The 15,542-nt window shown below is 48.3% G+C and overlaps 1 protein-coding gene across 1 annotated transcript in view; it reads right to left on the bottom strand.

Moving 5' to 3' along the window:
* LOC125759114 (zinc finger protein 79-like) overlaps window positions 1–12,928 on the bottom strand; it is a 29,915-nt gene extending 16,987 nt beyond the window's left edge. The window contains exons 1-3 of the mRNA XM_049417409.1: window positions 12,850–12,928; window positions 8,281–8,406; window positions 3,097–3,237 (exon numbers count right to left, since the gene is read on the bottom strand). Coding sequence (XP_049273366.1) covers window positions 3,097–3,237; window positions 8,281–8,406; window positions 12,850–12,928 — 346 coding nt within the window. The remainder of the gene's footprint in view (window positions 1–3,096; window positions 3,238–8,280; window positions 8,407–12,849) is intronic.
* Between the last annotated feature and the right edge of the window lie 2,614 nt (window positions 12,929–15,542).

Below are 15,542 nucleotides of genomic sequence, written 5' to 3'. Positions count from 1 at the left end.
ATGCAGGTCTGACCGGAACGGATCATGAACGCTCTCGCTAAAAGTGTCTATTTACTCACATGCTCTGGGACTGTAACAAAAACCCGCAAGGTGCTAACTCCGGAACCCTTTCGCCGCCGTACGCCGCTGCCTTGCGCAGCCCCAGCCTCGGCGACCGACTTTGGGCCGTCCAGCAGGCCCGCGAGCCGGCGGTGAGGCAAGGCCTCGACGTTGCCACGTGGGAGACCTAGGCCGGATCGGTGAAAGCTCTGCAGGACTAGCAATAAATTTTTTACCAACCAACAAAAGTGTTTTATGCCGGGGTCTCACCAAGACTTTAGCGACGTATTTCCGTCACGGATATGACGTTGACAATATGGACGCTAACGGATAAGAAACAAAAAACTAAAAAAAGTCCCCCTTCGCCGGGAATCGAGCCTACGACTTCTTAGCTCGAGAAAATAAGTGCCCAGCGCTCTACCGACTAAGCTACCGAGGCTTCCTTTTTTTCTTTATTACCGGTTTATTAACGTCGCATGTACATCAATAATAGACACAATTTACAGTAATACACAATACTACAAGAATGTGTCAAGATGAAAAAAAATCACAGCATATCCACGGAGTGAATGATGATGAGTGGGCGAAGCTGCGGAGGTTCATCGGTAAACCGTGAATCTTCCGTGAATTCTGCCCAGTACATCATCACCGACGTGAGATCGGGCGCGTTTATACTAAAGGTTCGATGAGTTATGACGACTTGCAGCTCACTTTAATTTTACATGTGCGCTGTGAATTTTCATTGTTTAGAAAACCATTGCTTCAGAAAACATCTGGCGTCTTTCGTTAAGCAGCTGGCGTCTTTTCGTTTTGCTTTAGAAACATATGGCGTTCTTTCGTTTTGCTTTTACAAAACATCTGGCGTCTTTCGTTGGTTTATTTCATCAATCAACGGCGTTTTGAACAAAATTTTTATTGTTTAATCACGCACAGGAGAAATCTCACCAGGCACTACCTTGGAGGTAAACAATGGCTGCTAATGGGAATGAGAGACAGAAGAAGTCGGCTTTTAGCTAACACTTACACTTCTACTTCTACTAACGTTTCTTACTGGAACATGCCAATGGCTGCTAATGGGGAATGAGAGACAGAAGAATTCGGCTTTTAGTTAACGCGCACGCTGCGAATTTTTTATTGTTCAACAACGCACAGGAAAAATCGCCCACCGGCACCACCTTGGAGGTCAAAGCGTAAGACTGGTTACGCACTACGACTACTACTACGAGGGACGAACGGGTGCCGCCTTAAGGAGCTTCGCCCCTAAAAAGAAGGGCGGGGAGATTTTCCAGTGCCTATGTATAGGTCAATAAACAGTGGAGGTGAAGGAAAAGACGTACTCAAACGAGTGAAGAAAATGCATTCATTCAGGGGCGAAAACTTTCTGATTTAAATTACATTCGGGTACATTATCAGTGCGAACCTTCTTGGAAGAACGGCGTTTTTACATGCCATGGGGTTCTCATTGTTTTATCTGTAGAAAACCGGAGACAATAGATCACGTATTTTTGCACTGTTGGGAAGGGGTCTACTTCTGGGATGTTTTACAGAGAACGCTGAAGAAACAGTTTCCTCTGCATCCACTTGGAATCAGGTTTTTGCAGGTAGAAAACGCAGATGGGATGCCATTTGACCTAATCATGCTTCTTGGCCTCCACTGCGTATGGCGGGCGAAAATGACCGGATTTCACTGCGACCCTGACAGGCGACTTGCACGTGTGCTTTTTCGCGAGGGCATTGTTCAATAAATAGATGTGCTCCAACAACAAGACCGTGTTGCTGACTGGCTGGCAGGGTTGAACCTCTGGGATACCTTAAGGAATTTTAAAGACTAAGCTACCGAGGCCGATATACGACACATCACAAACGCACTTCACAAATGTGTGCTCGAAGGCGAATCAGAGACTAGGTTTCTTCAGGCAAAAATTACATCACGCTACTCCAGGCCCCTAGCCTCCTGGCTACGGGCCTGGCGGCTACCCCCCCCCCCCCGACATTTTGATGAAGTACGTGTTTTTCCCAAAAATAAGTAATGGAAATAGGTGTTTTTCTCAAATAGTCAAGGTTTTGAGCAAGCCCCCCCCCCCCCCCCCAAAAAAAAAAAATTCCTGGCTATGGGCCTGCGCTACGCGCGATATAAAACTGGTGGCTTACAAAACTTTCATTAGACTACTACTAGAATATGCCTTGTTCATGTCGAGCCCTCATCCGAACAGCCTTTAAAAGATTAGAAAAAGTTCAACGCCTTGCCGTGCCCTTCATGTGCACAAAGTACCACCTGTTAGATTCCGTCACACAGATGTAAAAGAGTCCTGTACACTGCGACTACTAGAAGCACGAAGGCAAAAACACCGGCTCAAAGTTTGTTTTAGGATACTGCATGGACAGCTCAAAATTAAGAAAGATGAGTACTTGAAGCTGCCAGGAAAACGAAGCAGTCGTGTTACTCACAATTATGTTTCACTACCATATACTTCGCTTGCAGTGGTGTGTTTCATTATCCTTTTTTTTTCGCAGCTGTGACTGAACTTGGGAATGCGTTATCAAGCCTTGTGGTGAATGCAAGTGATATTTGTCAATTTCAAAAATCGTTATACATGCATTTAAATGACTGCGCTGCCACTTGATATACCTGTTTGTTTGTTTGTATTTATTTCTACGCTCCCTGCAAGAAGCCTCAACAGAGGTGTAAGGCCGCTGTAAGGATGTGTGCCCTAAGGATGCCGACGTGTTTACGTTTTCAGGGGAGAGGGCAGTGTCTCTTTCGCTCGCCGACGGCGGCCGCTGAGCTTTTCTGTTTGTGTTGAGTGCTCAGGGCGAGAGCGGTTTCGCACCAAGGGGCGAACCGTGTGGTCGCAGAATGCCGAGAGGGGTCGGATTTCGGAGCGGGGACCGGTGCCGTACACCTTCCGCTGGATTTAAGTGCATTGCGGGCAGTTGCGTCGGCTGCGATGGCGCCACGCGGGCTGTTGCGCGCCGCATCCCCTCTGGTGTGAGATCTGGACCACGGCCGCCGCGGTCTTGTTTTTGAACTCCGGGGCTTCCGGCCAGTAGACAGACCACACTGCGAGGGTCTGAAGCGCAGGCGGCGCTGTTTGATGACACCGGCCAGCGACGGGAACACGCTGCAGAGGCGAAACCCCAGCAGCCTGGTTTGCGCCAAGTTGGAGGCGACGGCGCTTTTGCTGGCCGACGATGCTGCTGCAGCGCGGAATGTGTAAGCAATAAATTCCGCACATGGCGTCGGCTCCTTACATTGTGCGTGACCACGTGTCGACGAGAAAGGAGGAAAGCCGTTGCATTTCGTAATATCTTGGTCTTCCGTTTAGGCCCTGCCCGGTGGGCTGTGGCCTACGGGTACTTACGCTCTGGTTGGCCGCCGTGGTCAAGGGAGGGATAAAGGGATGCCACCGCCCTATTTCTTTGTTTGTGGCGGTAGATATTGATCTGCACGTGAGTGGCACGTCAGTCTGGGCTGTAATCAGCGTTGCTGATAGATTGGTGAGGCTCCGTACAATGTACGTAAAGCTAGCCTGGGCTGTAATCAGAGCGCTGATAGATCAGTGAGGCTAGTGGCAATCGCAAGTTAGGACAGTCTGGGCTCTAACTTTGTTAACAAGTAGAAGAGTGAGACTGTAGATTTGTCCTGTTGTAATCTTTGTATCTTTCTAATCTCAGTTGTATATATATCATTTCACGTTATCATAAACGACGTCGTCCATCTGACTTCCGCTGCTGCCTGCGTGTGAGATCATCATCGCTGCCGATCACCGTCCAAGATCTCCGTGATCGACGACGGAGAACCATCGAAAACTTTACTAGAGGGTTGAGAGTATTATTAAATAAAATAAAATTGCGTGCCGTGCGACGCTTGAAACGAGCAGTCGGAAGCGTTTCTGGAACAGTCGACGTGCGCCGATGAATCGTCGCCACACTTTCACGCTACCGATTGGCCTAGACTTCAGGAGCCTCTGCGGAGAGCGCGCTTTGCCGTCGAGCCGACTTGCACAACCGAAGCTGCGTAGGCACCGTGCATGGCATCGTGGCTTACTCGGGACGCAAGCGCGAGCGCTATTTATTCGGCGGTAGAAGTCTTGGTCCGTGGTTGTGACTTTAGCGGCCCGAAGATCAAGCAGCGCATATTTTGACGCGCCGGCGATGCGATTTCCGGTGATAGACGCCCCAAAACCCGAGACTCTGGCGCACTTTGGCGCAATTTCCCTGGGTATTATCAGGATGGCGCAGTAAATCCAATTTGGCGCACTTTGGCGCAGATGGCGAAGGAGGGGAATCACTGATAGGTGCATAAATGCCTTAACGCCGCTGTCTTCAAGAAAGCAAATTTAACGGTTTTAATGCGTACGTAAGCCTATAGTTGGCCATGGGCCCAGAAGTTTCTTTATACAGAACGGTCTGCGGTCTAATGCCATTAGTTCTGATTCATATATTGAGAATTATAGAGACATCTTGAACGAAACCACGGCTGAGGTCAGCATTTTCGCTGCGCGCGAATGGGCTAGTCACATGATTCTTTTTGTATTTCGCGGGCTTTCTTTTTAGCTTGGAAAAATGGTATACGTGAGACTTTCTTCATCGCCAATAATGCAGTTGGTGTTTTAGAAGACGCTCTCAAACTTTGCAAGTCGCATTTCTTGCCTAAAGTCAATATTTAGCAATTTAGTTAAATAATCCTAATTAAGAAATTAGTTCTTTACCAAACAAAAAACTGTCTGTAGTGCGCAAGGTGACTGTCAATTTTCCAACTGATTTCACTCGCCTGCCTCTAGTATTGTATTTTTTTTAATAGACGGACAGTGTCTCATTCGGAATGTGATTCAAGCAAGCTGCTCGCCGATCACAATGGCTGCGGCTCCTTGTGGAAGCTGGCGAGACGAATTCACATGAGTGTATTGAATATTTTCAGTTGTAGTATAACGCTGTTGAGCTGTTTCTGCGCGTGCACAACTCCGTGAACTCATCCTTACTGAGAGAGGAAGGGAGGGAGATAGATAAACAGCGGCGCGCGTGCGTGCTTCTTTGCCGTCCGAGTTGCATTTTCCAGCTCGGCATGTCAATTCAGTCTCCTTAGTCCAGAAAACCCAGGTCGCGGGATCGAATTCCGGCCGCGGCGGCGGCACTTTCGATGGAGGCGAAAATGCTCGAGGCACGTGTGCTTAGATTTAAGTGCACGTTAAGCAACCCAGGTGGCCGAAATCTCTGGAGCCCTCCACTACCGCGTCGCTCATAATCATATCGTGGTTTTGGGACGTTAAACACCAACAATTATGAGTCGAGAAAACCGTGGACCTTGACCATTTCCCTGTTCCGTTATATCAACATGCGGGACAAGCTTGACAGCTGGGCTTCCCCAATGTACTCGAGTCTACTGCCTCATTCCTCGCCTTGTTCCAAGCCGCCGCGATCGTGGCAAGCTACCATATGATTAGCAAGGCCAACGTTTTTAGATTAAACTAAAAACGTTGGCAAGGTGAAGCAAGGTAATCGGAAACTCAAGCGGAAACTCTATTTAGCTCCCCTAATGCGGCCCATCTAAAACACTCAACAGTTCTGCTCATTCATCGACTCATAGCAAATTGGATATAGAGCAGCACGCACGTAGGCAAGGGGGGGGGGGGTAGAAGGGGTCCCGCCCCACGCCACCTCCCCCCGAAATTCGTCCAGCCTTCTATTTTCCCGGGCAACGTATTTTTTTTCTTTTTGCCATGGAAAGACTTTCTTTCGAACAATTAGGCCTTGACCCCCCCCCCCCCTCCGAAATCCTGGCTACGTGCCTGTAGAGCAGCGTTGATTCTATTGCTTTCTGATGAAAGAAAATGAATTTCCTGATACAGAAGAGCGTTTGATCGGTTCATAAAACGTTTACTGGTTCCTGCCCGTATTCGCATCGTCGATTATGTAAACTTCAGGCCAGGCAGATCAGAATAAAATCATAACAGAGTGCTCTAACTCAACGGTAGCCTTCTCTGCAATGCTGTAGCGCAATGCGCAAAAGCGTCGCATAGGCGGCCTGCACCGCAGAGAACCTGCAGTGCGTGGTCGTAAGACACGGGACGCGATCTCCACAGCAGAAGCGCAGGATAAAGTTCATTATATAAATAAGTGTTTAATGTGTAGAAGTAAAACTTCGCCTTCGTTGATGGTTTCCCAGTGTGCAGCCGACAGGAACACTGTTGAAAGTGGGGGGTCCGCCCCCCTAACGTTTCTCAGTGGGGGGGGGGGGGGCTAACGCCCCCTTGCCCCCCCTCCCCCCCCCCCGGCAGATACGGCTATGACTACGATACTGGATAGCCGTCACGATCTGCTAGTGGGAGAAGCCGACGAAGAATCGTGAGGTATATTGTCGGGCTGCCGTTTGCGATGTATGTGCATGAACAATTATCAGCTGATCTAATAACTATTATACTTTTTCGGGTTCCGGCACATTCTGAGAATATTGGTTCAGCTGTAGTTCTGGCTAAAACTCCGGTACAGACAGGGTTTTCGGATCGTGTACAGTTTGACATACATCTGTTTGTGCAAGCCTGTCTCGCACCCAGGCTGCTGGCGAGCCGAGCGGATACTCTCGCACCCAGACGCCGGGCTGACCGGGGCTGCCAAGGCGCGCGCGGGCTGCACCCAGTAAACAGGGCAAGCTGCAGTTCTGAGGCTTTAAAGTGAGAAAAGTACCCGTTCACGCCGCTTAAGCGTATAAGAGCTCGTCTGGGCACTACTGCGTCGTCTTTGGATGCCAAAACAAGCTGCGCAAGAAGAGGATATTAGCGTTGTCTGCGACGATTACGACGCGCCACGGAAATAGTGCCGGTGCGGTGTTTTCAGCTTCGCCGCGAGTGGATAACTGTGATTCAAGCAAAATATCTAGGAGCCGAGTGAAAACGCGCGAGTAAGTACACTAACTGCGTGTATTCTGCAGTGTGATGCCCACCTATTTCATTTTGCGAACCTAATTTGCGTGACACGCAGCTGGGTTCAAGGCAGGCGCGAGCTTTGTGTGGGAGTGCACTTCATACCTTTAAGCGTTTGCTTTGACGAAAATCTAGTGCAAGGTAGTGCTTTCAAGCACAAGCAATCAGCATGCTTTGCCACTTTCAACGTAGTATCAAGCTTTAGTGCGTTTGATGGCATCCACGCCTTCGAGATTTCGCCTTCAAAAGGTAATAAATGGCACGGTGCTCCTCAAGAGCTGGCCAGAATTTCGTGCTCTCATTTCTGTGTTTGATGTCCCCAAATTTATTTGGACACGAGGCATCTAGCTGTACATATTACATATATATTGGCACGTAAGTAAACAGTTCTCCCGCCAGTGTCCTTTACATCGCAGGCGTGGCTAACCAACCGGCTTAACTAAGAGTAGCACAGTTTCGCTTGTAAAGCACCATCGTTACAAGAATAAAATCGCGCAGGTAGCTTCCAAAAGGGATCGCTGAACGATACTGCAGGATACTACTCTCTCATAGTACGATACTATACTCTCTGATAGCACGCTTTTGTGAGAAAGACGCATTATTGTGAGAGCGCTCGTGAAACAAAAATTACGTTCCGCGAAACTACCCGTAAAGCATACTCTAATTATTATGCGATACATGCTGAAATGATGAGCTTTCACAAAACTTCGTGCACAACTTGTAATATGGGGCAACAAAACATCGTTTCACTCTTTCGCGAGCTGCACTGCAATTACGATTCACGCGTACTACAGCGAGAACGTTTTTTTACAAATGTAACAGCGTATGTATCTAACGAGGTTGCTTCCGCAGCCTACTCAGCACGTACTGTATACATTGTGAACTTGCATGAGCAAGATGTTCTTGATGTTCAAATAAAATCAGCGAAAATGTCCAGGCAAGAAAAGACGCGAAACACGCTCTCCGACGGGCTGAGTTTCGGGAGTTTCACGTTTGCTCTGTGTAGCGTCTGCTGGCGTGGAGCCCGCGCACGTTGTTTCGTCGCGTGTGCGATAGATGGCGCGACGAGCGATGCAAATATGGTGATGCGCATGGAATTCGCTGTGTTCTTGTCTATAATAACATCGAAATTTCTACAATGAGTTGTACATTAATAAAATGTGATTGTCCACGCTGATATGAACTTTAGTAAAACACGGAACAAAAATGCGCGACAGAAAGCAGCAATTTTTATAAATGAAAAATACCATGGAATGAACAACGAGCGCTACGAAATTTCTAACGAGATTTGCGAAACGTGTGACGCACACAGATTACTAACCCCTTGTCTGCTGTCGATGCGGCAGAATCTTGCCTCCGATTCTCGCGGACTCTTCTTTGAGATCTTTGAACAGGGCTGGTAGACTGCTGAGACGTCCGTCTTTTGGTTTTGGCCATGGCTGGATGCCTGTAGTAAAATAGTACATAAATCACGTATCATAGTTACACATCAGTGAGCCATGGCTTAAAAGAGATACTGAACAGAACTTTTGTGGTCGAGACTTCCAGTCTAATAGAAAGAACACAGCCTTGTTTCCAGGCGTAAACGGGAGGAAAATAATTAATTTATTTTGTTTTTCACAAACTGCAGTGTCTGTCAGCCACAGCACGAACGGCACCCGTCGGCCACAGTAGGAACCAGTAGGAACGGCACCCGCCGCGAACAATGCTCCCGGGTAAGGCATCTCTCAGTGCCTTTGTGGAAAGTGGGATGTAAAGGCGAGGTGTGGAAAGGGAAGTAGCAGCACAGAGAAGCGCGCAACCTGCTTCCGTCGCTTGACGACACGGCCGTCGATGCGCAGCTCCACGCGTACTGGCGTGCAGCCGCCACGCGCACAATCCTCCAGAAATGCAGCCAACTCTTCAAAAATATATGAAGTAAACTCTCTTTATCGAAACAGTCGCATCTTCCCAGTACAATTTTGATGTTTTTCTCATTAGGGAGTTTTAGCTTGCAACGTGTACTTATTTACGTTACCGTGTTACCGGATACCGGCTGGAGTCAGCACATGCACGAACCTTTACGGAACATAAAGGTTTACGGAAGGTAAACTACTCGCTGGATACGCTTTACGTTTACTGCCTTATCTGGAAAATCCGGCTTCCTTCGTGGCTACTCGCGATATCCGCTTCGCGGAGACTCCAGCCACCGAGTCAAAATAAGCCGAAGTGCGAGCGCCGCTTACGATCTCCTTATTTCAGCCGGATAACCGAGGCTAGAGCGACCTAGAATACCGAATCCGCAAACGTGAGAGGCCTAAAGACGCTGACAAGCTGGATAGGTGGCGCCATCTAGCAGGGCCAAGGGGTACCAGGCGAGCACAAAATTGTTATTGCAGAAACATCGGGCATTTTACTCCCGATGTAAATGCCTTGCAGCGGCATTATTACGAATGAGTTGCCTTTTTAATCATTTTTTACCCTCGAGAACACTAAGCGAAAACAAACGTGTCCATGATTGTGGTTGCGCGAAGCGTCACAAGATGTCGACACCATCGCCCGGTAACCTGGTATTGCTACACCCCTTCGCTTATACCGGGATACTGCGCAAGCTAAAAACCTCTCGTATGATTTTGGTGCAGCGTAATTCAATATTATCTCAATTAAATCTAGTTTAAATGCTGTTATCATCACCATTTAGTGGTTTGCGCAAACGTAAAGGTTTACGTACGTACGCAAAGGTTTACGTTTGGGCAGCTAAAAAACTTTACTAAAACTCGAGTTCCGGTAAACCGGTAAACGTAATCCGGAAACGGTAACGTAAAGAAGTATACGTTACAAGCTAAAACTCCCTATGTTTGCCTTTTTCAGTTCAGTGTCCTTTTAAACTAAAAAAGAATTTAGCAAATGCGCGTCTCGATACATTCTTTTAAATTGTCTATCGTGAAGAAAAAGGAGTCACGTGAACAAACATCGAGCAGAATCATCTCACTGCGCTGTGCCCGCTTCGCTTTTCCTCCTTGTTCATTTGTGCGCTAGAAAGTGAAACAGAAAATTCAGTGACGCGCTGTTAGGAATTTCCCTCGGGTCTGCTGCTCCGTCCTGCTGGATTCTTGCTCTGAATATTACATAAAACGACTACAACAAGCAGCAACAAATGTTTAGGCAGGCACAGAAGCACTCGACTGATGGAGATATATATATGCGATTTCACTAAGATGTTGCAATTGCGGCATGCACTAACTAACCACCATATCAGCAAGGAGTAGTTTTTATGTACTTTTCCAAGATTTGTGCTAGGGCTCGGTCCAAGAGAGTAGTTGCAAGTGCATTTCAAGGGTAATCCCCACATATATTTCCTCCCTTCATGCCGGCGATTTGACATTAATCCGCGTGCCTATAGCAGCGCAACACTTCAGCTGCTGCAGGCAACAACGACAGTCATGCGTTCATATCCAGGCAACATATAACAATAATGAAACAGAACTGCTGCCTGTGCGCAAATTTAAATATTTGGGAGTGTTTTTTACCATCGATTTATCGTGGACACGACCCAGGCACGTAGGCAAGGGGGGGGGGCCTCACCCCCTCCACCCCGAAATTCGTCCAGCCTTCTATATTCCCGGGCAACTTTCTTTCTGTTTGCCAAGGAAAAACATTCTTTCGAACAATTAGGCCTTGCCCCCCTCACCCCCAAAAAAAAAAGATTGGCTACGTGCCTGACACGACATATCGGTCACGTTGCTGCCAAAGCATCTCGTGTGCTAGGGTATCTGGAAAGAAACGCTAAACAATTTGCGGTCAAAGCAAGAGCTCTACTTTCCAGTGTACGATCAAGATTTGAATATGCAAGTACGGTTTAGGATCCCGGGACACAAACGAACAAACACAAGCTGGAAAGAATACAAAGCAGAGCCGTGCGGTTTGTATTTCGAAACTATTCAAGGCAATTCAGAGTATTTGAGGCAAAAAAATTGGATGGGACAGTCTTCAAAAACGACGATTCACTCATATATTGAAATTATTTCACGTCTACCATTCACAAATAGGGATTGATTGGACGAGATATTTGCATGGCCCTGATTATGTGTCTGCGAGAGTGCATCACGATCTAAAAGTGAAAGAAATATTCTGTAAGAGTGCCGCGTACAACAAATCATTTTCTTTTAATATAATTAGAACCTGGAATCGTCTACCCTGTGACATTGTGAACAGAAGCTCAAACGCCGCGTTCGTCCCGGCGCTCCATGATGTCGTTGTATAGGTATGACCATGCTATGATGTAATAGTATAGTTATGATGATGTTGTGATGTTAACATGTAACCTGTACTTTATATTATGTATTTTATCTTATCCCACCCACTGCAATGTCTACGAAGGCGCTGCGGGTATTTGATAAATAAATAAATACCGATGTATACAACAATGGCAACTGCAACGCCAGCTACCCAGACGTGCTGTATACATGTGCATTGCATTATGCGCGTCACGCAATGCATTCCAGGCCGTCACCATCGGTAGAGCGTGACTGCAGCACATGGAAGAAGAGACTGCGGTATGCGAACGTTAGCGCGATCGTGCCCGCAGCTAGACCATGCTAGATCGCTACTCGTTGAAACTGACGCTGCAGAGACCCACGGTGCAACACGATTCCGGCATTAATATCACGTTTCCAAGCGAGCTGTGTCACGTTACGGAGAGCTTCTGGCCGTCTACCACACCGATCACAAGGCAATACTGTGAAAATGTATAGCCCTCCGTGCACGTAATCAACGGCTACGTGATCCATAATAGAGGCTATGCAGCTTAAAGAAATATATCTCCCACGTGGGAGGCCTAGGCGCACTTAAATTCCTTGTTGATAATAAAGTTTACTCCTCGTCCTCATTCAACTTCAAATTTCAGAAAATACAATACTAAACAGGCAATCAAATATATGCATCGCATCGGGTCGGTCAGCACTTCTTGGATTTGTTGCGTGGTCGTTGGCTTTGGACTTTGACTTTCATTCGTTTGCATGGCAGAAAGCTTCGCGTTCAACCATCTTTCTTTATGAAAGGTGCTTTCATTTTTTCGCGTACGACGCCGCCACCGAAATCGTTATCACGAGCTTCGCTTAAGAAGGCTTGAATGACGCGGCAGGCGTTCAAAGCATAGAAAACGCGAGGAAATGAGAGAAAAGCAAATCATTCCAAGAGCACGGAGAGTGAGAGAAGAGAGCACCAAACAGTTGGGAGGTGGCTTTGCGTCCACTGTCAGCTGACCCAGGGGCGACTTCCCGAAGGCAAAGCCATCCCCCTTCTACGTGCAATGATGAGAGTTTCATACAGGGTAATAAAAAAGCGGACATTCAATGCATCAACTCGCTTACGAAAACTCACAAATTGTATACATTCCAGCCAAGACGACCAGCGGAAACTCCCCGGCCGCCCCTCTGCCAGAGTGGGCACGTCCGTTTTTTCTAGAAAGATCCATGGCGGTTTTCGAATTGGACGCATGCGGCCTAGCGAGTGTTTTTCACTTGCCGCATGCCTACAAAACACACTAACCATATTCTAAAGGAGTCACCCTCACTTCAAAGAACAGAACCACTGTTTCTAGAAGAAAATACCACATTCGATCTGCATGAAGATCAACGGGAAATGGCGAACCGGCCGCGTTAACCGAGAGATGTTGAACAGTTTAGCGGCAACGCAAAACAGCACCGCACTTCGCCTTTCCGCGACACGCTTAAGATTCATGCGGGCTAGTGTACGATGGCATGCAGCAGAAAATGAAGATGTCGTCATACTTGTCTTGCGAGAAAGGCTTGCAGAAGAGCCCAGAAGCTGTGTTGAGTTGAACGGAATCCAGCCCCACGTGCGGCGAGTGGATGGGGAGACGGGAAGGAGCCTCAGGCAAAGCACAAACGCAGCTTGGCGAGACCCGCGATCCAGACAGGCCGTTGTCTTGAGAGCTCGATGCCCGCGTCGCACTCGGGCGGTTCCATTCTTAGCTAGGGGTGACGGCGGAAATGCCGTCGCATCTGGTCGCATCGGTAGCGCTTGTCTAGCGCGGGCGGCCAGTGTCTTGCACCATTGGCGTGGACGTAAAGGGGGGAAGGGTTCAAACCCCTGCCCCGAAATTTGTTGCAAGTTTACGTGTCTGTACAATAAAAGTTCTTTATTTCCAAACCTGTAAATCGGATAATTCGGACATATTCTCTCCCCGCGTTCAACGTATGTATTGTGTAATACAGGGGTCTGAATTTCATTCCCGCAAGGGCCGGGTCACTGAGGGGAGGAGGGGTGGGGACTGATATGAACAAATTGTCCCCTCACGCTGCCATTTCAAAAAGCTCATTTCCCATATCTCATATGTGGGTTATTTCAGAACAGGATTTTTGGCGTCCGGATTCGAGAAACATGCCGACACTGATCTCCAGCATGACACAAATGTGGACGGCGATTCTCAGATCTAGAGATATTGTTCCGCGGTAATGTTTCAACACATCGTGACCCCATGGTGTGCCTGTCGGAAAAAGAATGCTGGAGACCTGCCCCACCTCTGTAGGCTACCCGAACAAAGCGTTATTAATCGCAATAGGCGAGCAAATAATGCGAGGACCATTTAGCAAAGTCACAAACGTCTTTTTCGTTGTGAAGCCGCGGGCCGCAAGCGAAACGTTCGCGGGTCGTGTGTTTGAGACCCCTTGTCTAATGGCTTCAAGCTCTCGTTAATTCGCTCATATTTGGCCGCAGCCCGGTTAATTCGGACTATTCTCGGAGCGCGCCAAGCACGAAGCGCCGCAAATGTGAGACGCAAAGAAGCGAAAATAGCGTTTGCGAACCGAAACGGCCGCAGGCCTTCAGAAACGTGTGGTCGCCATCCACAATCTTACCACAACCGCATTTTGGCGACCAAGGCTTCAGCGGCTGCGGCAAACTTGTTTCGTTTTCGATTTTACTCGGCTCACACGAACTGCGTGGGCTCTTTTTGTGATCGCGTCGATAGCGACTGGGGTGAAAGCTGCCACAAGCAAGAGTATCGTTTTCGTCGCGTGCCTTCAGAACTGCGTGGTCGCCATCAATGATGGTGCATTAGCGAGCCAGGTTTCTTCAGCAGCGGATAGGGTGCTCAGCATTCTCGTTTCGACTCTGGACGTAGGCCGCGCGCGTGCCTTCAGAACTGCGTGGACGCTACGATCGTGTCTTTGGCGACCACGGTTTCGTCCACTGCGGATGCGGCACTGAGTATATAGCCTCTTTCTGACTTCGGGCAATGCGCGCGCAAAGTCGCAAGACTCAAACGTGGTGGAAGCTGTTGATGATGAAGATCTTCAGCCGTGGTCCGCAAGCTGGCACAAAACTCACTTCCTACATTGTGACGGACGAACGATCAGTTGCGGGTCATTTTTCTGGAGAAAAAATTACCGTCACGTGCGCGTGGAGGTGCCAGTACGTAATCAGGCATGGGTTGAGAGCGCGTTTCAGCTTATGGGACAGTAGTTTGAGCCGTGGTCACATTGAGAACAACGTCGCAAATGACGAAAATTGCTGCTTTCACTCTGCTGGTATGCGAAGTAAGTACCGGATTTACGTATTCGTCCAGAAAACGAAAGTTCAGTTTTTGTTGATGCTTTCGGTAATTCAGCATTCGCTTAATTCGGACATTTTTTTCCGGTCCCGTAAAATCCGAGCTATAACGAGCTTTTACTGCATACCTTTTGCCTTCATATTCTTAAAGTTCTAAGCATATCCCCCGTAATATTCTTTCTTCCTTTCGATGGCGCTAAAAGAATGAAATAACTCGCGCCTTCGTCCACAAAGAGAGCTTTCGCTAGCTGCGCAGTTTTCACCGCGGCAACGACTTATAACCGCGCTCCCGCGAGTCATGCCATGCGACGACGACGCTTCTCTCGTCGGAGGCCTCTCTTCCATCTTTTGCCGGTCGCTCAGCCGCTGCTCGGTACATCGGTAACTTCGACACGTTGGGATCATCTCGACTTCTGTGCTCGTCGATCGTCGCGGATTCGTGCAGGCGCAGTGAAACGCTAACTGCCGCGACAACGCATACACACCGCGGAATTCAGTGCGAGCTTGTCAGCGACGGAGGAAGGTGGAGAAACCTCCCGCCGAACGAAAGAAAAGTTTGCTAAGCCTCGATGTTACGACGCGCTGCTGCTGCGAGGCTTTCTGGAAAAACCGACGCAGCTCTGTTTCGTTCGTTACGATTCGGAAAGAGTGAGTGAGTATGACTCCAAGTTTGTCACGCCATCTTTTATCGCCTTGCGCGCATAGTTTGACGCTGCGCAAATTCTGTCGAAGCTTCGCAAACATGCGCAGCATATCATCGATGCCAGCGCGTTTTAGCTGGTTTCTGCTGCTTTCGATGTCCGCTTGAGTCGTAACGAAGCGCTGATTCCTCGTTTCGTCCTTCGGTGTTCTTGGAAAAACTTTGCATGTTTGCTCACATGCCAAGAGGATTCCTCGGTCAATCGCGCTGTACGCGCCTAAAGACGAAAAAGAACAGTTGCGCGCAAAAGTACGTGTTACTGAGTGTCTATTGAGTTGCTTTAATTTCTTATCACGAGACCAGCGGGATTGCTAGAACGAATGGTTAGC

This window comes from Rhipicephalus sanguineus, chromosome 7, assembly GCF_013339695.2.
Source record: "Rhipicephalus sanguineus isolate Rsan-2018 chromosome 7, BIME_Rsan_1.4, whole genome shotgun sequence".
Taxonomy (NCBI): Eukaryota; Metazoa; Arthropoda; class Arachnida; order Ixodida; family Ixodidae; genus Rhipicephalus; species Rhipicephalus sanguineus.
This window is presented reverse-complemented; position numbering and strand designations above follow the sequence as displayed.